The sequence below is a fragment of the Arachis hypogaea genome, chromosome 15 (assembly GCF_003086295.3).
Source record: "Arachis hypogaea cultivar Tifrunner chromosome 15, arahy.Tifrunner.gnm2.J5K5, whole genome shotgun sequence".
Classification (NCBI taxonomy): Eukaryota; Viridiplantae; Streptophyta; class Magnoliopsida; order Fabales; family Fabaceae; genus Arachis; species Arachis hypogaea.
The window spans coordinates 19,637,443-19,661,090 of record NC_092050.1 but is presented as its reverse complement, the minus strand read 5'-3'; the positions used below and the strand labels follow the sequence as shown (position 1 = coordinate 19,661,090).

The window sequence follows — 23,648 nt, the reverse complement described above, 5'->3', positions numbered from 1 at the left end:
AGTATTCCTTATAAACGAGGTACAGAGTATGGAGCTTATCTCTCTCTTCTTCCCCGGAGCTGTTGAGAAAAAGGCGGATAGGGTGGCAAAAGAGAAAAGAAGGGTTTGAAGAAGCGGGAAGGCGGGAAGAGACTATTAAATATTAATTATCTGGTGGGGACTACTCACTAGTCACTATTTCACTTCGTTTTTTTCTCTCTATGGCTCTTATCTTATTCCGTTAGACCGTTATTCGGTTAAAAAGATAGGAAAATAATAAATTATTATTTTAATTATTCTTAAATTATGATAGGAAAATTAATAAAATTATAAATTCATTTTATATTTTTATTAAATTTAAAAAAAATACTTTTTATATTTAATAGTATGGTTCACTTCTATTTTCTTTTGGAATTATTTAATTCTTTTTTTATTTTTATATATCATATATTTATATTGGATTATATTTTTATAATAAGAAAATAAAAATTTAACTACTTTTAAACCAAGTAATGCATTCACAAATTACAAAAGTTATAAGTTTGATTGGTTAATTATTTTAAATTTTTATTATTTAAAAGAAATAAGGTTAGCATTCATTTATCTTTACACAAAAAGAGAATATTTCTCCGCGAGTGGCTAAGCCACCCCCACTCATGCCTTCGACTTAACCTGACCAACCCGCAAACAATGAAATAAAGAGAAAAAACTGCATAAACTGATAAAATGGGTGCAGACAGAATTGTCGGAAAGAAGCACAGATGGAACTGTCGTTTGTCTGAAGGAAGCGCAGATAGAACTGCCGCTAGTATGGAGGAAGCACATATGGAACTGTAAAGAAGCGCAGACGGAACTGCCGCTTATCTGAAGGAAGTGCAGACGGAACTGCCAAAAAGAAACGCAGACGAAACTGCCACAAGAAAACACAGACGAAACGCAGACAGAACGAAACGCAGACAGAACTGTCACGAGAAAACGCAAATGGAACTGCCACGAGAGAACACAAATGGAATTGCCACAAAAGAACGCAGATGGAACTGCAACGAGAGAACGCAGACGGAACTGCCAAAAGAGAGCGAAAACTATATGATTTCTTCGTGAGAATAGGTAAGCAGCGGATGACAATGGTGTTTGATCATTCGACTCAAAAAAACACAAGACATAGAAAATATACTAGTCGGTGAGGTGAAAAAGCATCAAAGGAGTGATAAGAGGGAAAGAAGAATGACATAGAAAAAAATGCAAAAACTACGATGATTTCACCACAAGGAAAACAAACTATCCTCTTCAAGGAGGATACTATGGCTCTGATACCATGTTAGAAATAAGAGACTAAACTGGAAAAGGGATTTGTGTATTATTAAGTGTATTCAAGTTGTCTAGAATAATATAATATAAAAGGGTATTTATAGGTACTAAGAGAATCGTAATAATAAAGACATAATATCCTATAATAAATATTCAGATATGTTAAATAATGCTAATTGATCCTAATTATATTCTAACAATATGAATATACTTATATAAAAATATGTTTCAAGTAGATGTTGAACCAAATTTTTTTGAAAAATTTAAAGCTAAAGCACAAAAATATATTTATAGATATTTTATTTTTTTAACTAAAAATATAATATTATTTGTCATATTTATTGAAATTCCAAGTTAAATATGAATATTGATTTTTAAAATAGAATAAATATATTTTAAACTTTTGCATCTAAAAATAATATTCTATCAATGTTAGAATTATGTAGATAGATAAATAATAGTAAATATAGAATTATTTAGGATGGATAGAACTAAGTACATATTTTTATTGAAAATATGAATTTAAAAATATTATATTCAATTCTCAATAGTCAACCTCTCATTGAACTATTATACCTTCAAAAGATTTTTGAAGAAATGAAATAATTTTAGGTATATAATTTTTTTGTAAAAATTTAATTAATTCAAAATATGTATTGTCGTTGATTAAAATATTATTTATTTATTTTTCTAGCATTCTTTATTATCCAATGATCATATTAATATAATTTAATTCAATAAAATTATTTATCATCATTTGATTGAATAAAAATTCTATTTTATCTGAAAATTTTAGAATTTCTCAACCTCAAGATCATCTATGTTAAATCTAGGGGTGTGCATGGGTTGGGTGAAACCGGGTTTGATGTGACTCAGACCCGACCCGAAATATATACCGGATCTTCTATTTATTAGACCCGAACCTGGCCCTAGACCCGACGAAACATATACATTTTCAGGACACAATTATACCGGGTAAAAACCGGGTGAAAATCGGGCTGTTAACATTACATTACATTGATACCTTCTTATAAGCTAGCATGTGAAAATATCCAAATTTCCAAAACTCCAACCATTATTTGACATGATAAAATTCACTTAGAAAAATATAACAAGAACCAACTCTTCTCTAAAATTAAAGTATAACCATAATCAATACTAATATTGTCTAATAAGACCAAATATTTAAATCAATATAAATAACACAATATTATGCATTAGTCTAAAATTTTATGCATTTTAAACATAAAACATTAACTTATAGTCTTATAATAACTAATAACACAAAATATTAAGGTTTACAATACTTAAATTCCACATAAGAATAGCCATCATCCATCACTAATAACACAAAATATTAATTGTGTATGATAACCGGGCCACCGGGCCGACTTCGGGTGACCCGAGCCATGGCCCGGACCCGACCCGAAATAATGACCTTGTCTATTTTGGAGACCCTTATCCGGCCCTAGATCCGGTGAAATCACACAAAAATAGCCCCTAAAGTGTTCGGAGTCGGGCCGGGCCATGCATACCCCTAGTTAAATCATTAAAAAATATAACTGAGAGTGCGGAAGTGTCCCTTCATTTGAGAGCATGACTGAGATCGGAGAGCTTGGCTCTTGTGGTACGGTTCTTTAATCTTCGTCAACCAAAATCTTATGTATCCTTGATAGGCTGAATCACAATTCCACTATGGAAAAAGAGCTACAGAGACGAATTTGATGTGTTGGAGACCAAAATCCTGAAGTCATTATTTATATTTGAATGTGACATTCAATAAACCCTAAAACTCAAATAAAATAGTATCTATGGTTTTAATCTCATTTATCCAAATCAAAAGTAATAATGACTTATTTAATTTAACATTTATGATAATAAATGAGATCACCGTGATATAAGTTATTTAATGTGAAATTACTTAATTTGCAATTTTTTTTTTGTGACTACTTAATTTGCAATTATAATTAATATATGTATTACCCATAAATATATTAAGAAATAATAATTTCCTAACAATCTTCCACTTAGTCTATGCATATATATTTTCCTGGGATAATCACATCTTATAAATTTTATGCGCACATCTGAATGTTATTTCTCTGATTACTTTAGTAATTTGGTTTGTCTCCTATATCAGTTATGAAATTACCGCAATTTTTATCACATTAGTGTCGCAACGAAACCATGATGATCGCCGTACTAAAATACTCAATCATATAGATCAAATTTGAATGAAAAGATTCAGAAATTACATGCAAAAAGATCTCATGCATGCCTATTTTCAATTTGTCCAATTTGAATAAAAAATTTATTTTATTCGATGATAGACTTAGATGAAACTGCAATGGCAACGCTCGGGCTCATAGCGACGGCGACTAAGTGATGAGTATGTGAAAAAAGAAGAAAAGAACTTAACAGATACTCACAATGAGAGAACGAAAGAGAAAGATAGAGAGAGTGAAAGAGACTCGGCAGGAGAGAGGTGGCGACGGGCTCAAGAGCGATGGTAACGGGATAAGCAACGATGGCGACATGAGCTGTGAAGAGGAAGATAGGAGCTGTGAAGGGGTAGGCGGCAGTGATAAGCTCAACAACAACGATGACGGAGCTATGAGACTTTTTGTGAAGAAGCCGAGAAAAAGACTGTAGGTAAGGATGACTCGATTTCTCTTGCATAGCTATAGAGCATGGACTGAAGCTACGATGAGAGACAAATCCTAATTCCTAAATTCCACCATGTCCCGTCCTAAGCAAAATCTGCCACGACTTGAGTCAAGTTATTACCCTCCCCAACTGGGTATGGACGGGTTGGGTACTCGCGTATTCGGCTGCTTATGTCAAGTCTAACCACGTATTGATGCTCTATTTATTAAGGGTATATTACTAGCCAATGGATTGCTACATACACAAGACGAGATTCTAACTCCTAATAGTTGTTTAAGCAGACGAATAAGATGATTACTTAACAAACTCAAATTGATTAAGATAAATACTAATTATTTTTAATATTTCAATATTAAAAATTCTGAGAGTTTGATTTTAATTATAATTTTATATATTATTCTGTCAGGGTACGAAAATATATACTAGTATATACAATTTCACTATTTATATTTTTTAGTATTTGTATTTGTTGTTTGTGTTCTTTTTGGCCAAATGCAATGTATGTATTAATTTAGAGACTTTGATAATAGAATGAAATGATTCAATTGAAAATTAATATTAAAATTATAAAAAAATACCAAAAAGTACAAAAAGAGTACATATCTATCTTTAATAGAATAGGTTTAACTAATTCTAGAGAGTAAAATTTACTAAGTATGATTAATTAGAATAATAACTAATTTAATTATTCACTATTAATCAAATTCACGTGAGTCTATTAGTTGAAAGTAATACTTTTATGTGGATTTTGTACGAGTCTTTTACTTTTAATCTATTATACTCTGGTGTTACAGTTTCGCAGATCAATCATTTTTCTCTTCTCAAGCAAGTATTTTACTGTTTTTGAGGTAAGCCACATATTGTCGCATTATTTATCCGAAACTAAAAAAACATTTAGTTCAAAGATAAAGTAAAAAGATAGGTATTGTTGCTAGTGATGTAAGTTGTTAATTTTTTACTATTGATTATTTTATTTAAAAGACTACTTTTTTTTTTTAACCATTCATTAACTCTTTTACGCAATATTTCGTATGTAGGAACTAGATTTGCGTGTATCAATGCTGTAACTTTAGTTTTTGTGGATGCTGGAATTCCCATGCATGATCTTGTAACTTCAGTGCTAGATACCTTAATAGCACCCATTTGCTTGGTATGCATCTATTTTACTCGACTTTTCAATTGGCTAAATTCAAGTTTGTGTATTTTTTAAAACTGCTCAACTTTTAATTTAGCTTTGTGGCCGATGTTACAGTTGAAATTATACTAAAATTGAATAAAGTGACATTTTTTCAATTAATTTTCATGGCATCATTTTAATTTTTTATATTTCTTTTAGTCAAGAATGTAAGTTAATTTTAGACTTTTCTTTTTTGTTATTCCAACATGTATTATTTTTTTTTGCTGGCTGTAAATAGATTCTAAACTATTAATTGACATTTTGAAAAAATGTTATGCAATTGAGTACAACTGAAGACTATAAAGCAATTACAAATTACATCTCGGAAGTAAGTGTTGATTCTTAATTTTTCTGATCATTCTCAAAGAAGTCAAATTATAGCCTATTAATTTCTTAGCTTAATTCAGGCGCGAAAGTTACGTGTCCTTTTTGCTCTTTACCTGAAAATATTTTGAAAATATTTTTATATATGGGTTGTCTATGTAACAAGAAATGCAGAACTTGGTAAATTTATTTTGTCTTTGATACTTTCAAGCTTTTAATTTTCTATATTATTTTAGTAAAATCTCATATTTATTTTGTAATAATTTTATTTGGTAATTTTTTTAATATTAAACCCATTTAATTTAGAATATTTGCTTTTTAATACTAAGTATTAGTTCATATTTTTATACTATAGATAATACGTATAAGAATGTAATTTTTTTATATATTATATGATGTAATTTTATATTAAAGAGCATTTTTATTATGATATTTTTTTTAATTTAACTTTTATCGTTAGCCACGAAAAAGAGTGTGACAAAAAAGCTCGGTCTGGCTAATTTTGTCACGGGTAAAGTGTGGCAGAAATAATTATTTCGTTGTACATACTTTTATTTTGCTACAGAAAAGAGCGTGTCTAAACGTGCCAAAATTAAAAGGCGTTATCATACTTCTAGCAAATTTTTACTCTTAATTTAATTAAGTACTACTGAATATTTGTATTAATATTGAGACGATAATAACAAATAGATCATTGACCTATTGACTCGCGAATATTTAAGTTGTTAATTTTTTTAAAATTTGAACATATCGATTCCAGTCTAATTTGTCTCATTTTAAAAATTCTCTCACGTATGGATCTGTATATCAGCCAAATTAATACCACAAAAATCACGTTTAATTTTTTTTATTTTTTTGTTGGATCTAACATACTTAAATAAACAGAAAAATAAAATTTGTGAACCAAAAGATTAAAAATTTATTTATTTTTTTCTCGTTTTAAATAAATTTTGTGAGCGAATTGTTACTGTTAAATTTAACCTTCTAAAATTTATCAACTAAAATCGAGTATCGGTACGATAATGTTGGAATGTGTTTAAGATCGTGACAGGATGCATGCTATTATTAGTATCAAATTTTCCTCCACCTATGATGTGCATAAAGTAATTTGGAAAATTTTACTTTTCTTAAAATTCTTAATACTCAATACAAGAGTAAAACATCAAAATCCCTTGTTACATTTAAATCATCGTTAAAATATCCATTAACAAAGATCGAGATAGATTGTCGGATTGGTTGGTTTGACAAAAATGAATTGAATTAGTCGGGATAAAAATAACTAACTCTTTTATTTATATATTAGAAAATAACTGGTTCTAGAATTTATTATAAATATCCAAACACGTTCTTTATAGAAAGAAATAAAAAAGGGTATTGTCTACTCTAAACTAACTAATAATCCTAATTTTTATATCCTTTGGGTCCCAGCTCTAATGATTTGCATGCATCAAAAGCAAAAGTCTCCTGAGTTTCACTAATTCAATTACACACTAAGGTGATTCTATACATCAATATAATAAATACCTCATGATTTAGTCAAGAAGTTGTCTCTAATTATTGTAGTCATCTCTAAAATTTTCTTGACGACCATGTATTTTGGAGAACCTTATTTTGTTTTCATGATGGATATGCTTGCTTTTACCAAATCCGAATATATATAGATAATTTTGTTTGTAGAGAATAATAGTCTTTTTATATTCAATTAGTGATGCTAGAAAAAAAAAACTAGAGAAAATTAAACTAGGTGATGAAGTAATTGTATATTTTGAATAACTGGTTAACAATTAATAAAAATTAAATAAAATAAGTTGACTATTTTTAACTAATTTTTTTTGTTATTAAATATTTTTGTTAGTATATATAAGTGATTGAAGTAGTTGTATATTTTAATCTTATTAGTATGAGTTTTGTATCATATTTCTTTTGCTTTGGACTTTATATTTTACTTATTAAAAAATATTAAGCATTATGTTAAATTAAATTGTATATATATATATATATATATATATATATATATAAAATAATAAATAAGCTAATTAATCTTTAAAAGTAGACACATTGGTTAAGATCATGAAATATTAAATTTTAACAAATTACAAAATATTATAGAAATAATATAATTTATTATTTTTAGTCAATAATTAAAGAATAATATTTAAAAATAATAATAAACTAATAAATTATTAAACTAAAAATATTAGACTATTAACTAAAAGTATTAACCAATATAAATTAAAATTCTTAATGCTTAGAGTTTTTAAATATTAAAATTGTGCTATATTTGTATATGATAAAACTTTTATTTTTTTAAAGTAGTTATAAAAGTTAGTTTTTAAAAGATGACTTTTTAAAAAGTGTAGTATTTATGTTTAGTAAATCAAATTAAAATTGACTTTTACTAAATACAAGCAACAATAATTATTTTTAATAAAATAATTTTTAAATTTAAAAATATTATAAAAGACATAAATTTTAATTTTAAATTTAAAAATTAGTTAATATATGAAATTATACTAGATTTTTAAATTTTAAAAAATATAATTCAACTTTAAAAAATTTTATTTTATGTGTTTTTAAAAGTAATCTGATCTTTTAAAATTACAAATATAAAGGTATAGTTTTTTTGATTTATCAAACATAAAATAAAAAATTTGTTCTTTAAAAAAAAAATATCTCTTTGAAAAATTTTACAAAACCAACTTTTAACGACAGTAGATTCACTGAACCAATAAAAACATATATTGTGGAAAAAAGAAAAATAAAAAACAGTAGTAGTTTTAACTGAAATTTAATGAGGCGGAACTATTGGACACGTGTATGGTCTGATGATGGTGTGATTTGATGATCATTACTCATAAAATCCATGTACAAAGATTTATGTGAGGTAGAGGTGCAAAATTAAGAGGTTCATGATGTGTGCGTCTACCATTTTTTTTTTTTTTGGTTTTGGTGTGCGTCTGCCTTATCCTTCGGCTCCCAAATTCCACCGTTCACTCGTTTCCAAAGATTGGATGCCACAGCCCACAGCCACACTAACACCAGCAGGTCCCCTTTACCAGGGCGCATGTGGTCCCTCTTGAACCCCTTTGTCCTTTACTCATAAATAAACAAAGATTATGTGTTCTTACCCAAAAAAAAAAAAAAAATTATGTGTTGGTCACGTGATTTTTTTCCTCAACCTTTTTTTTTGGTGTCTATTTTCCTCAACCTTTAATACGAGAAACAACCACACTTAATAATGATTAAGTAAGAGTGTTTAAATCAAAATCAATTTAAATTAAACTGTTTGTTCAATTCAATTCAAATCAAAAATTGTTTTTTTTTGTGTGACTAATCGAAAATCGTTTAAAATCGCACTAGTTTAGATTTGATTGGATTTTATTTTTTACAAACCGCTAGATCGAATCGGATTTTGATTTTATTTTTCATAACCGATCCAATCTAATTCAAACCGAACAATGTGTTATAATATTATTTTTTTATTATTATATTTACAATTATATTTATAACATATTTAATTTGTTATATATTTTTATATTATTTATGTATTATTATTATTTAATAAATATTTTATGTTCAAAATGTTACTTATTTATTTATTTTAACTAACTTATAATTTTATTTCTATAATTATGTTATCGTCGATTTTTTTAAATATTGTTGAGACTTGTTATGTCGTGGTTGATTATTTAAAATTTGATGTTGAGACTTGTAATATGTATTTTTTTTTAATTTATAAAACTGCAAATTCAATCCAATCCAAATTGCTTGAAATTGGATCGAATCGGATCGATTTTTTTTTTTAAAATTATCCAATTCAAACCATGCTATAAGTAAAATTAGTGTTTGAATCGAATGAATTTTTTATTCAAACAGCATACAAGCACCCTATGATTAAATTTTAAGTATATGTTTGGCAGCGATCATAAGCATGAATACCCGTTGAAAAATCTTGAAAACTAGACTAAATTAATTTAGATAATTTTTTTAATATAATTTAATTATTAAACGCTCGTCCATTTGAAGTAACATTTGGTGGTTTTTGTTTTTAATTTTTACTGTTAAAAATTAATTATAAAATTTATTTATTTTATTTTATAATTATTTTTTTTATTTTTTTCATCTTTCATCCTCATTTTATTTTATTTTTTTGTGATTTTTCTATTATTTATTGTCTCTTCATCAAAAATAAACATTATTCAAAACTCTATTCGAGATCAAATCTTAATTTATAGATAAAATTTTATTAAATAGATCAAATTTTAATATTTCTACAATTAAATTAATATTATATTTATATTCATATGATTGTAGTACATTTTTATGTTTTATGCACTTTATTTTTATTTTTATTTATTTTTATAAATTTGTTTATCTTTTATTATTATAGTTTATAATTATTAGACGTTATCAATTATGTGTATATATATATAATATTATGTATAATTTATTATAATAATAATATATTAATATTATATAAATAATAATATTAAATATTTAATATAACCTTTATTCTTTTGGTAATTTCATATCTAAAAGTGATTCTAGTCATTATTATTCAAATAATATTTTATCAATTATAATTACTTTTTTGAATCAAAGTAGTAGTCAAACATATTAAAATAAATTCAATTTTAATCAAAATTAATTTTAATAGAATCAAATTGAACTCAATCCCAATTTACAAAAGTTAAACCAAACACATTAAAAAAATTAACTATGTTAGGTATATATTAAAATTAATTACTAAAATAAAATACATGTTAAAATATAAATATATATTAAAAATAAATTAAAATATACATACATTTATATATAAATATATTGATAGCTGATTTTAATGTATAAATAACATTTTTGAAAAAGAAAATACTCCTGCTATTTAAATAGCAAATGTTGGAAATAATGATGAGAAGGTGGGAGGATCAAGGTATCTATGTCTCTTAGGTAGCGTTTGTTTTGAGGTACTGAGATAGAGACTGAGAAACTGAGACTCAGTATCGTGTTTGTTAGTTTAGAGATTGGTACTAAAATTTCTGTCTCTGTCTCTAAAATTTCAGTATTTCAGTACCTCCAAAAAGTAGGGACACAGGGGACTAAAATTTTTAGAGATGGAGACTGAAACTTTAATAACATTTTATACCTAAAATACTTTCATTTCAATTAATTAATTCCAATTTTATCCTTTGTGCAAATTAAATTAGAGTTTTATTCTTGTTTCAATTCCTGTCTCCCATTTTGCACCAAACAGAATACTGAGATTTATTTTAATCCCTGTTTCTTAGTCTCTGTCTCTCAGTCTCAGTCTCTCCACCAAACGCTACCTTAAGTAGTGTTTGTTTTGAGGTATTGAGTTGGAGACTGGGACTCAGTATCATATTTGTTAGTTCAGAGACTGGTACTAAAATTTTAGTCTTCATTCCCAAAATTTCAATATTTCAATACTTCCAAAAAGTAAGAACACAGGGAATAAAATTTTTTAGGACGAAAATTGAAATTTTAACTAATAATTTTTTTTTCCGAAAACACCTTCAATCTAAATTTATAATTCCAAATTTACCCTCTCTGCAAAGCTAATTAGGGCCCCTTATCAGCTGCTCCTCTCTTCTCAAATGCTGGACCACCATTGAAGGGACTTTGCTGAAGCCTCTGTCATATCGCCACCTCCAGGACGACCACTTCCTCCTCCTCCTCGTCGTAGCCAATGTGACCAATGTTAGTCGCCGTCGTATCTTCATCTTCGTAGCTACTGTGTTCGCGTTTCTTTGTGTTCTCATCTTTCATTCTTTCTTTGCTTGTCTTCTCTTCTCTTTTCTATTTGCGTTTCTATTGTCGTTAATGGTTCTCTTCTCTTCGAGTTTATGGGCGCTCTTTCTTCTCATACTCTCTGTTAGAAACAAGAGACTAAACTGGAGAAAGGATAGTGTATTATTGAGTGTGTCTCAAAGGTACAATGTACAAGGGTATTTATATGTGCTAGAAGAATCAAAGCAATAAAAGCATACAATCCTACAATTAATATACAGATATGCTATATAAATATAAATGATACTAATTGATCTAAATTTATACTCTAACATCCCTCCTCAAACTCAAGTGGGAGCTAAGGATACCATCTTGAGTTTAGACACTAGAGTCCGCAAACGAGTAGGATGATGAGCCTTTGTGAAGATATCAGCAGTCTGAACTAGAGTTCAAACAGCGACGAGGTGAATAGCATCAACAAGTAGACGTTATCAAACAAAGTGACAATCAATCTCAATGTGTTTAGTGCGTTCATGAAACACATCATTATGCGCAATCTGAATAGCATTGCGGTTGTCACAAAAAATATCAGTTGGGGACGAATGAGGAGCATTCAAGTCTTCGAGAAGCCAACGAATCGAGACAACCTCAGTAGTGGTGTCAGCGAGAGCACGGTATTCAACTTCTGTGCTTGAGCGAGCAGTGAACGTTTGCTTCTTAGCTCACCAAGAAATGAGAGCATCGCCAAGAAACAAACAATAACCATTAGTAGAACGACGATCAGTGGGATCACCAGCCCAATCAACATCTGAGTACGCCTAAAGAGATAAAGATGAATAGGTAGAAAAATAAAGGCTATGAAATAGGGTGTCTTTGATGTAGCGAAGAATGCGAAGAACTGCCGCATAGTGAGTAGTACGAGGAGATGACAAGAACTAGCTAAGAACATGAACTGGATAGGCGATGTCTAGTCGGGTGACAATTAAGTAGATGAGTCTTCCAACTAACTGTCGATAAAGAGTAAGATTGTCCAAAACAGTGTCATCCATAAGGGATAAATTGAATATTAGGCTCAAGGGGAGTAGACTCAGTACGACTATCTGTAATTCCGACTCGAGCAAGAAGATCCGAAGCATACTTAGCTTGTGAGAGATAGATGCCGTCATTTGTGGATATGGCTTCTAGATCAAGAAAATAATTGAGAGAATCAAGATTTTTCATCTCAAAAGTACGGTGAAGGGAGGCCTTGAGATCAGAGATACCATCAGCATCATCTCCAGCAATGATCATGCCATCAACATACAAGAGTAGAAGAACAACTCCTCGTTCATTTTTACGAATGAAGAGAGCATTCTCATGAGGGATGCAAGTGAAATCGAGATTGCATATAGTGGTGCTGAACTTTTCAAACTATTCACGAAGAGTTTGCTGAAGACCATAAAATGCCTTGCGAAGGAGACTGACTTTGCTAGAGGGACAAGGATATCCTAGAGGTGGTTTCATATAGACCTTTTTTTAAATTCCCATTAAGAAATGCATTCTTCACATCCATATGACTGAGAGACCTTTTTTTTACCGCAGCAATGGCAAGGAAAGCTCGAACAGATGTGAAACGAGCAACACGAGCAAAAGTTTATTCATAATCAATACCATACTCTTGCGTACAACCTTGAGCAACTAATTGTTTCTTATAACAGTCAATAGAACCATCAGAGCGGGTCTTGATCTTATACACCCATCTACTACCCACAACTTCTTGATTAGAAGGAGGATCAACCAAGTTCCAAGTGTATATTTTTTCAAGTGTATGAATTTCTTCCTGCATTGCTTGCTGCCAACTTGAATTTGTAGAGGATTCTTGGAATGGCTGGGGTTCATAATGATGAAGAATAGTAGAAGAATAATGATAATCTCATAATCAAGAAGATAAGGAGGTAGATTTCTTACCCTAGAAGAACGAGCGAAAGAAAGAGGCATGACAGCAGGAGCTGGAGCAACGTCCGATCCAGATTCATCGGAAGATGGAGAAAACGGAAGAGGAGGGGGCTCGAGGGATTGACTTGAGATAGAACCTCTAGTATCATCACTAGGAAAAAGATCAACATTAAGATCAGTGAAAAACGGTGACTAAGTAGAAAGAATGGGCTCAAAAGAGGAAAAACTAGAGAACATGTGATGCTCTCGGAAGACACATAACGAGATATACGAATACGTCGAGAGATAGGATCCTAACAACGATAACCCTTGTGTTCAATGCAATAACCAAGAAAACAACGCATACGAGTCCGAAGTTCAAGTTTATTATGTTCATGAGGCTAAGGAAGGACAAAACAGACACAACCAAAAACACAAAGAGAGCTGTAATCGGGAGAAGTATGATAAAGACGCTCAAAAGGAGTAGTGTTACCAAAGATAGAAGAAGGGAGTCGATTTGATAACATGAATAACAGTGAGAATAGTTTCACCCCAAATACGCTTAGGACAGGAAGAAGAAATAAGCATTGCACGAACAGAGTCAAGAATGTGACGGTGTTTGTGCTCAACTCTGCCATTTTGTTGTAAGGTACTAGGACAAGAAAACTCAGACAAAATACCCTGTTCTGCAAGAAAATTTAAGAGTTTGGAGTCACGATATTTCATAACATTATCGCGTCTTAAGATTTTAATGACCTTAGAAAACTGAGTTTGAATCATAGTGGCAAAGTTAATATCAATCTGAGGCAGCTTATGACGATTAGTCATCAAATAAACCCAAGTAAAACGTGAATAATCATCAATAAAGACGATAAAGTATCGAGCCTCTCCCATAAAAACGGTGGGAGCGGGACTCAAAACATTAGAATGAATAAGATCAAAAGGAGAGCAAGTAAGAGAGGAACTATTATAAAAAGATAAGACATGTTGTTTTGCAGTTTGACAAGAAATGCAATCAAAAGACTCATTTTAAACTTGACCTAAAACACCCGTAGACAAAAGAAGACGTAATTTTTCTAAGAAACTGTGGGCAAGACAGCGGTGCCAAAAGTGAAGAGTAGATGGAGAAAAAACATCACTGAGATTTGACGTAGAGGGAATATGAAGGTTCTCAAGCTCAAATCGTTCGACCTTACATCCAGTCACGATGATCTTTTCCGTCCGACGATTCTGCACACAACAATCAGAAATAAAGAAGTTTTGTTTGAGTCTTTGTGAATATGAAAGCATTTATAGCAAGGAACTCATTCCAATCCTTATTTATGACCCACTTGTTATAAAAAGTAACTTCGCATAAGCTTTTATATCATAAACAGTAATAGAAATTTAAAGTATCTCTCTCTTTTTCATCAGGAGAAAGTAAATTTAATCTTTATTGTGGTCTCACTTAATTAATTAAAATAATTAAAATTTTATAAAATTATTTAAATTTGTTAGTATTTTTAATTTTATAAACAAAAACAAACAATTTACTTAAAAACTATTTTGTAATGTATAAAAATTAAATTTATTTTTTTATTCAGACCAATTAAATTAATTATGATTTAATATAACAGTAGATACAATTTTCAAATTGTTCCACTTCTATTTAATCAATTATGATTTAATATAATTAAACTTTTTTTTAAATAACTTGCACGCATGCCAAATTATTATTAAGTAATCTAAGTCCCTCTAAATTCTTTCAACTCAATCTATGTGTAGAGACTCTCCTCCAAAGTATAGTTATCAAATTTAAATCAGACTGATCGGTTCGACTGGAAAATCAATAAATCGAATTTTAAATTGGTCCAGATTAATAATTTAACCGGATAAATATACGAATCGGTCAAATTTAGAGATTGAATTGGATCGGTCGATTTGCTGGTCAGCAAACCTGCCACCACTAGGACAAGTTCACTTTTTGTATTCGGTCACGCTACGTTACCAACAGCATATCTGCCAACTTCTGTCAACTCTTATTTATAATTGTGTTTCATGGAAGTGTCTTTATGGATGTGTCTAATAAAAAAGTCTTTTTTATGGTTGTATTTAATAGAAATGTCTTTAAAGATATATTTTCTGAATGTGTCTTTTTATATATGTATTTAAAATATAATAATTAATTATTATTGACAATAAATTGACAGATAATATGTTGGTACCCTATACTTTTCCATAAACGATACACTGCATTGTTATCAAATTCCACTCAACCCATTCAGTTTGACCAAAAATTCAGTCACCCTCCAAATCGCCTTCGTATCAAACCCGTTAAAATCCGGTCCAACCGGCTCGATTTACATAAACGTCGGTGACCTGATAAACTTTCGTAACCCGAACAGGGCCATGCTTTATTTTTAAAAGAAATGGAGCTCAACGGCGTTGTTTTAAATTTTTAATCAATGCCAAATTAAAAACCTTATTTTACTTCATCCTCTCAGACCATCTCCAATGATAAAAAACCAAAGGTCTTATTCCAACTTTTTCTAATAAAACGTAAAGACCAATCATTGAAGATCTTTAGAACATAGTTATCAGAATTAAATTGATAATTAACCTAGCCAAATTATTAAGTTATTGGATCATTAGTTCAACCAGTAGATCACAAATTTAATCGATTGATCCAATCATAATTAAATAATTATATAAAATTTATTTTTTATATCAAATTAACTTATTTTTTATTCATTAATTAATTAGTATCTATTACATTATTTAAATATATGTTAAAAAATATTAATATTAATAGATGTCATATAATTATCAATAACAAAAATATGTCATGATTAATAAAAAAAATTTACTTATTTTTTTTAATTTATAGATATTTAACGAAGTTTAATTTTTATTTTAATAATAATATAATTAGAAAATAATTAATTTAAGAAAGAGTAAATATAAAATAAAAATAAATTAAATTAATATAAATACTATTCATTAGAATAAAAAGATAAAAAAATATCTTAAATTTATATGACTAAAAGAATTAATACATAAGTTATTAATTAGGATATGTCTAATAGTTAATAATATATTCATGAAAAGATAAAATATAATACAAAAGAAAAAGTATAGAGTAGGTACCAACATATTATCTGCCAATTTATTGTCAACAATAATTAATTATTATATTTTAAATACATATATAAAAAGACACATTCAGAAAATATATCTATAAAGACACTTCTATTAAATACAACCATAAAAAAGACTTTTTTATTAGACACATCCACAAAGACACTTCCATGAAACACAATTATAAATAAGAGTTGGCAGAAGTTGGCAGATATGCTGTTGGTAACGTAGCGTGACCGATCATTTATTATTAACTATTTATTTATTTTAGAGTAATTATCTAAATCACTCTATAAAGATTTTAAAATCGGATATTTTACTTTCTAAAAAAAATTAATACACAGATCAATCTCTAAGATTTTACTCCGACAGACAAATTAATCTCCAGTTCATTTTCTGGCAAAATAATTACTCAGATCAGTCCCAAAAATTTTAAAAATGAATATTTTAGTCCTCAAGAAAAATTAATGTACAAATTAATCTCCAACGGTTCTCTCCGTTAGATATAACAAGTCTTCCGTCCAAAAATAAAAATTATTATTATTAATTGCATAATAATATTATACTATAATTTTTTGTATTTTTTGAACAACAATAATGATAAACATATTCATTAGATTCTTTTATATATATCTATATATAGTCACTCAATAATAATAATAATAATAATAATAATTAATAAAATTATCAGAGATTATTTTATAAGAAATTTAAAGTTAAAACTATTTGATATTTTTGTATTTAATATAATAAAAAATATTCTATTTAAAAATATATTTGTATTAAAAAAATATGTATTTATGGTTTTAACTTTGAATTTTTTGTAGAATAACCCTAATAATTTTATTGATTATTATTATTATTATTATTATTATTATTATTATTATTATTAATTGACTATATATATATAAGAATCTAATAGATAAATTTATCATTATTTTTGTTAAAAAATACAAAAATATATAGTACAATATTATTGTGCAATTAATAATAATAATAATAATAATAATAATAATAATAATAATAATAATTATTATTATTATTATTATTATTATTATTATTTTATTTTATTTTATTTTTGGACAGAGGACTGTTATGTTTAACAAAGAGAAACGTTAGAGATTGATTTGTACATCAATTTTTTTGGGAATAAAATGTCCGTTTTTAAAATTCTTGGGGACTGATCTGAGTAATTACTCTGTCGAAAAATGAACTGAGAATTGATTTGTCTGCCAGAGTAAAACCTTGAGAATTGATTTGTGTATTAATTTTTTTTGGGGACTAAAATGTCCGATTTTAAAATCCTTGGAGACTGATTTGAGTAATTACTCTTTATTTTAAAAATAATGCTAGATACTAAATTCTTAATATTAAATTTAAAATTATAAATCTAAACATTAAAATTAACTAATGCTGACTAATTAAAAATTAATTTTTATATTTTTATTTTAATCAATAAAATTAAGGTAGTATGTGATTAGGTATAAAAATATTATTTGTACACCAAAATCAGCCACCAATGTATTTATCTATAAATATATATGTGATTTAATTTATTTTCAATGTATATTTATATTCTAATATATATTTTATATTGATAGCTAATTTTAGTGACTGATTTTAATTTACACATAGTATAACTACAGACCAGATAATTTACACATTAGTTTCATATATATCAAATAATTATCTCATCATTATTATCCACCATTATTATTATTATTATTATTATTATTATTATTATTATTATTATTATTATTATTATTATTATTGTAGTACAGTAGTATACATACGAGGGGTATAAGTGTGCAAACATAATCTATTTGTTGACAAGACTGTATTTTCCACTCAATTTTGCTTTATATATACATATACTCCAGTGTCTTAAATATCATTACAAGAAAAAGTGGGACTATTTCCTATTAAAAAATGGAGGAAGTTAGATTGCTCATTATCAATGTTAGTTATTATTAAAGTTAAATTTTGATTGTATGGGATCCTTCGGATGTGAGGGTCCTGAATCCTGATTCTCTTTTTGTTTCTTTTGTTGTCTTTTTGTTTTGCTGCTGTCTTTCCTAGTTCCAAAAAAAAAAGTTATTAAAGTTAAATTTTTATTTGGATCAATAATTAAAGTTTAGCACGTTTCACCTAGCTAAATCTCTAGCTAGCCAATTATGAATGTATATATTTGGAGAGAAAATGTAATCACGGGTCCAAAGTAGAGGGTATAATATATATAAGAGCAATGCTAGGGGCCAGCAACTTTTATGATTGGTAGTCATCAAATAGCTATCAATGATGATCTAATGGTGTGAGATTGGTGTGAGATTTCATCCAATGACTCACCTTTTTCTGCTGACTATATGTTGGCCAAAAATCAACAAAACTGCTGACCCCTAGACTTTTCCTATATATAATCAAACTTGCATATGCCGTGTGGTGGCTTTATTTCATAATAACGATAATAATTATATTTATTTACTCTATATATATATATATATACACGTAATTATATATATTATGTATATACTAAAATCAGTTATTAAAATAAAATATATATTAAAAATAAATTAAATTATACATATATTTATATATACATATATTAATTTCTGATTTTAGTTTTTTGATTGTGCTGTACGGATAATATTTTTCATATATATATATATATATATATATACAAAAGTACAATGGCAAATACGAAGAAGACGGAAGCCACATGCTTGTTCCGAAAGAGTTGCTTTCAAGCGGGCTAACATTATTAATAGATGATTACATCTTATTTACAACCTCGACATCGAAAATAATCACATAGGAGAAAAAAATAATAATATATATAGACAAACAAAAATTAATTAAATATCCCTCATCATGCTGCAGATGGAAGTAATTGAAATGCATGTATGTCCAAAGCAAATCAACGGTGCAAGGCTGGGTCAACGCCCACGGTCTTCAATGTCTCAGCTCTTCGAGGACTGCATGAACACATCAAATTAAAATTAAATAATTTCTTAATAAATAATAAAGTAACGCAGTGCAATAATGCAATGCAATTGTGATAGATACTAACGTGGTGAATGGGTTAGGGCGAACGGGATCATTGAGGGTGGTCTTGTTATCTTGAACGTGAGCGAGCTTCCTCAAGAAGGAGCCGTTGACGAACTTGTCGGCGGAGCTGATGGTGCGGTCAGGGTCAGACACTTCGGGCATTGTTTCCCTTCTGTGCTTGTTCACGTGAACCGTTGGAGAACGCGCAAGCTGCTGAAACGCAGTGTGGGTTGCAATTGACACCGCCAAAACCACCATTCCCCCTACCATGTACATCGGTGCGAAATCTGCCTTCAGGGTGCTCATCCCAGAAGCCGATTGAGCACAGTGATCCACCGTGGCATGGCTGCCGGCCCCCGCCCTCAGTTTTGGAACGGTTGACGTCGCAAATGAACGACTTATCGCTGCCCTGAACAAAGCCATCTAATTTTATTTTGATGTAAATTATCAAATCAGATGCCAATGAAATGAAATTATGCATGCGGATATCCACTTATATACAGGGAACCATCTAGGTGCCGGAATATTTTACGGAGCTGACCTAGTTTTTAAATCACAGAATAATTGTCGATAAATAATTTTAACGGTTGATAGAGTAGTCTCGGTATAACCAGTGAATATGGATAAAACTACGCAATTCAATGGTTTGAATATCTCAATTTGTACTAGTTAGAGTACACAACTACACATCAAAGTATGGTGATCACAAATTTGCCGACTGTTATAAATATTTGTGTGTTGCGAAAATAATTATATGTCAATAAAAAATATTAAATATTATTGTTAAATACATCATGAACTTGATTGTCACGTTGAGATAGCTAGGAAAAAGTTAGTTAATGAGTGTTGGAGCATTATTAAGCTAGCTAACCTGTGTGTTTATAAATTATAATTACTTCGCATATAAATTATTCATTATTTTAGGTGTATACTAAAATTAGATGATACTAAAAGATATTTATAAATTTTATATATATTAATATTAATTTTATTAATAATTAATATTAATACTAATATTTAAGTGAGCGATTAAAATTTTTAACCGGTTTTGAGTTAGTTAATTGATTAATCAGTGATATATATATGTATGTAATAGTTGGTGTGTGAAATAATATCTTGTGTCTATTCACCTAACAACAAAAGGGTTGTGATTATTCATACAACAACAAAGAGTCACAACCATTTAACATGGTACGTGACTTCTACTAATTCATGCAACATATATATATATAAATATCCCTTCTACTCAAAACGAAGTGAGCTTGTTTGTCAAGTCTTATTTTTTTCTTTTTCTTTTTTTTTTAGTTCAAGAGAGTTGAGAATTTTTTATTATTGCTAATTAAGAAATTTATTGATTTTATTGTATTTTGAGAGAATATTATCACATCAATCCTATAACAACTAAGTGTTGGGGACAAATATTTCTCTAAAAAAATAATCTAACCGTGCTTTAAAACCATAATATAATATAGGTTTTGTCATTTTACCATCTTCATATACCCAACACACACGTATATTTATACACAAATATATTAATAGTTGATAATTGTTTTGTCGATTTTTAGCAAATCGAGAGTGGTTCGATATCTAATATCTGGGAGCAAAACATACTCTTCTTTGTGAGTACCAGTTCTCTTAAAGTGCATTAAAGACCTTTCGATCAAACAAAAACTTAAGGAAATCTGAAAACATAAATAAAAGACTTTGAAAATAAATTGATCGAATTTAAAATGAATTGCATTGAATTTAAATAAAATAGTAAAATGCCTTCGATTAAATCAAAAGACTTTTGAAATTGAAAATAAAATACTAAAACGTAAAATTGAACAAAAAAATTAAATGTTGCTTGAAAAATAAATTTACAAAAAAAATAAAATTTGTAGAAAATATAAATGAAAAAGTAAAAACAGCAGAAGAAACTCTACAAAAAAATAACTCGAATGCAGACTCAGAAAGTCGCCGCTAAAATATGAGTGTGCTTAAATATTTTTTGAAACAAAGTTTCAACCCTCGTGCATTCGAGCATTCTCTTATTTATAAAATTTTCGACCAATTAAATTAAAATGTAACTCTCACATTCATTGATTCATAAGTAATCGTTCCCGCATCTTTTGTTTCACAAGAATAACGTCTAAAAATAACTACTAAACATATGGATCAACTTATTTGACTAATTATGATAATTTGACTCTTGCTCGATATTCTCTGTCAAACGATTCTTTCTCGATGTAGACCTCTCTTTGAAAACACACATTTGATGCATTTTTTTTCTAAAATAAATTATTTTCGATTAACAATAATTGTAGTGGATAATTTTATGTATCAATAACATTTTTGATAATTATAAAGCAAGCTCTGAATAACGAAGCAGTGTGATTTCATTCAAATGTTCTATGCGAATTATGGTTTGGGCGAATCCCATATGTTAATATTTGAGTATCTCCATTCATTTTCTACACGTGTCATGTTATTAATGAACTTCCCTACATAATTTTTTCTCTTATAAGCTTCACTTTCTTATCGTTTTAGAGTTCAACAGATCAATCTTTTCTTCATCTTCTGTGTTATATATATATATATATATATATATATATATATATATGGTCATTTTAAACTATATGTTACAGTAATTGTATTAATTATAATATTTTAAAAAATATTATTAAAATTAAAGTAATATTTTTTTATTATTAAACAATATTTTTTAAAAAATATAAAAAAATTGTTAATTATTACTAAAATATAAAAAATTGTAATTTTAATTTTTAGTCCATTATTAGAGCGAGTGGGCTATTTGATTGATAAACATAATTCATGGTAATAGTCCATTATTCCAGATTGAATATAGCAATGAGCTCCAGACCCAACAAAGAATTATATATGTTGGGTTGACCCAACGGAAAGTGTTGCTGCATGTTCGGACAAAGCCCATATAAATTTAACTATATAACATTCAATAGTCAAATAGACTCTGTAAAAAAAGTGTTGATCAACCCAAATCTCTCAGCAGGAAAGCGAGTTCTCTCATGAGGAGAGCTTTTTAGAACATAAGGTTCTAGTCGAACCCGTACCTGAGTATCATCCCTTCCAACAAAACTAACCTACAACAAAAAACTTGTTAGATCAGCTATAGTTTCACCCACATATAACACTGAATCAGCAAGTATTATATTCCATCACTCACACAATCAGCTTATTTATACACCACACATATACTACACAGCACAAAAGGATGGCAACCTTTGGCTTGGAACAAATAGAAGGAAAAGTGATTGCAATCAACCAGAGAATAGAAGAGGAATACAAAGCTAACTGCATCAACTTGGTGGGCAAGATAATATCGGAGAAAGAACTAAGTTTCAAGGTGATAAGGAATGCTATTATGAGGATATGGGGAAATCCACAAGGTGTTGCTATTTCGGAGGTAGGAAGGAACAAGGTCCTTATTAGCTTCAAAGATCAGAGAAAAGGGCTTCAAATATTGAAGGGAAGACCATGGAGCATAAGAGGGCAGCTAGTTAACTTGCAGATGTGGAACCAAAGGGATTCCATACATGAGGTAAACCATGATAGAATGGAGTTATGGGTGCAGATGCATGGGTTCCCACAGGCATATCTCAACAATAACACTGTAAGAATCATTAGAGACAAGATATGAATAACAATGGAAACAGAGGATCCAAGAAGCAGCAATATGTTGGAGAGATCATTTCTCAGGGTAAAAGTAGCTTTGGACATAACAAGGCCACTACCAACTGGGTTCTGGTTGGCCAGAGAGGACTTGCCAAATACCTGGATTGAATTTAAGTATGAAAAAATTCAGGATAACTACTGTTTGAAGTGTGGCTTACTGGGATATGGGAGGAAGGACTGCCAGAGGCCTCAAGCTATGGCAAGCTGGGATCCAAGTATACCTAGATATTCAGCTGGCCTTGGAGTTAACAAGGCAAAACCGCTCATGTACAAGGAGGCATGGAGAATTGAGGAAGAAACTTCAGATAGCAAAGAGGGAGAAGATGAGGCGCGTGCAATCAACCAAGTTGAAAAGGAAGGTGAGGATCTACAATTCTCAGCTGAGAGTGGCACTGGAGGAATGGGAAGCATAGGGAAACGAAGAGAGAAGGAGGGTGCAAGCGGAAATCAAGGAGAGGGAGTAGCACAGAGTCACAGAGCAGAGGAGCAAGTAGGAGAAGGTCCGGAAAATCAGCAACTGGAAGGATTTGTGTCAGAGAAAGAAGATTTGGAGCAGTTAGGAGAATTGGGAAGATATTTTCTGAAGTTAGGTAACTTAAAAACAAAATTGCAAGAGGCTAAGAAAAAAAAGTTAAATAGAGAGGCTGGAAATAATTGGGCCAACAGGCCCATTCAATCA

General features: G+C 29.2%; 2 protein-coding genes across 2 annotated transcripts; one reads left to right on the top strand and one right to left on the bottom strand.

Annotated features, from left to right (window-relative positions):
• Positions 1-18,951: 18,951 nt before the first annotated feature.
• LOC112746916 (uncharacterized) lies at positions 18,952-19,911 on the bottom strand. Its single transcript, XM_025795030.3, has 2 exons — positions 19,299-19,911; positions 18,952-19,203 (listed from the first exon to the last, which is right to left on the bottom strand). Exons 1-2 carry the CDS (start codon positions 19,697-19,699, stop codon positions 19,146-19,148), a joined length of 459 nt encoding a protein of 152 aa, XP_025650815.1. The 5' UTR covers positions 19,700-19,911; the 3' UTR covers positions 18,952-19,145.
• Positions 19,912-22,508: 2,597 nt separating this feature from the next.
• On the top strand, positions 22,509-22,934 carry LOC140179145 (uncharacterized). Its single transcript, XM_072217789.1, has one exon. The coding sequence runs from the start codon at positions 22,509-22,511 to the stop codon at positions 22,932-22,934; it is 426 nt and encodes a 141-aa protein (XP_072073890.1).
• Positions 22,935-23,648: the final 714 nt, after the last annotated feature.

What these genes read in the sequence shown, in the direction of transcription:
- LOC140179145 (XM_072217789.1), top strand. Translation starts at nt 22,509, where the DNA reads ATGGCAACCTTTGGCTTGGAACAAATAGAAGGAAAAGTGATTGCAATC.
- LOC112746916 (XM_025795030.3), bottom strand. Translation starts at nt 19,699, where the DNA reads ATGGCTTTGTTCAGGGCAGCGATAAGTCGTTCATTTGCGACGTCAACC. An exon ending in CGCCCTAACCCATTCACCAC is followed by an intron (nt 19,204 to 19,298) that starts GTTAGTATCTAT and finishes GTGTTCATGCAG; the next exon opens with TCCTCGAAGAGCTGAGACAT.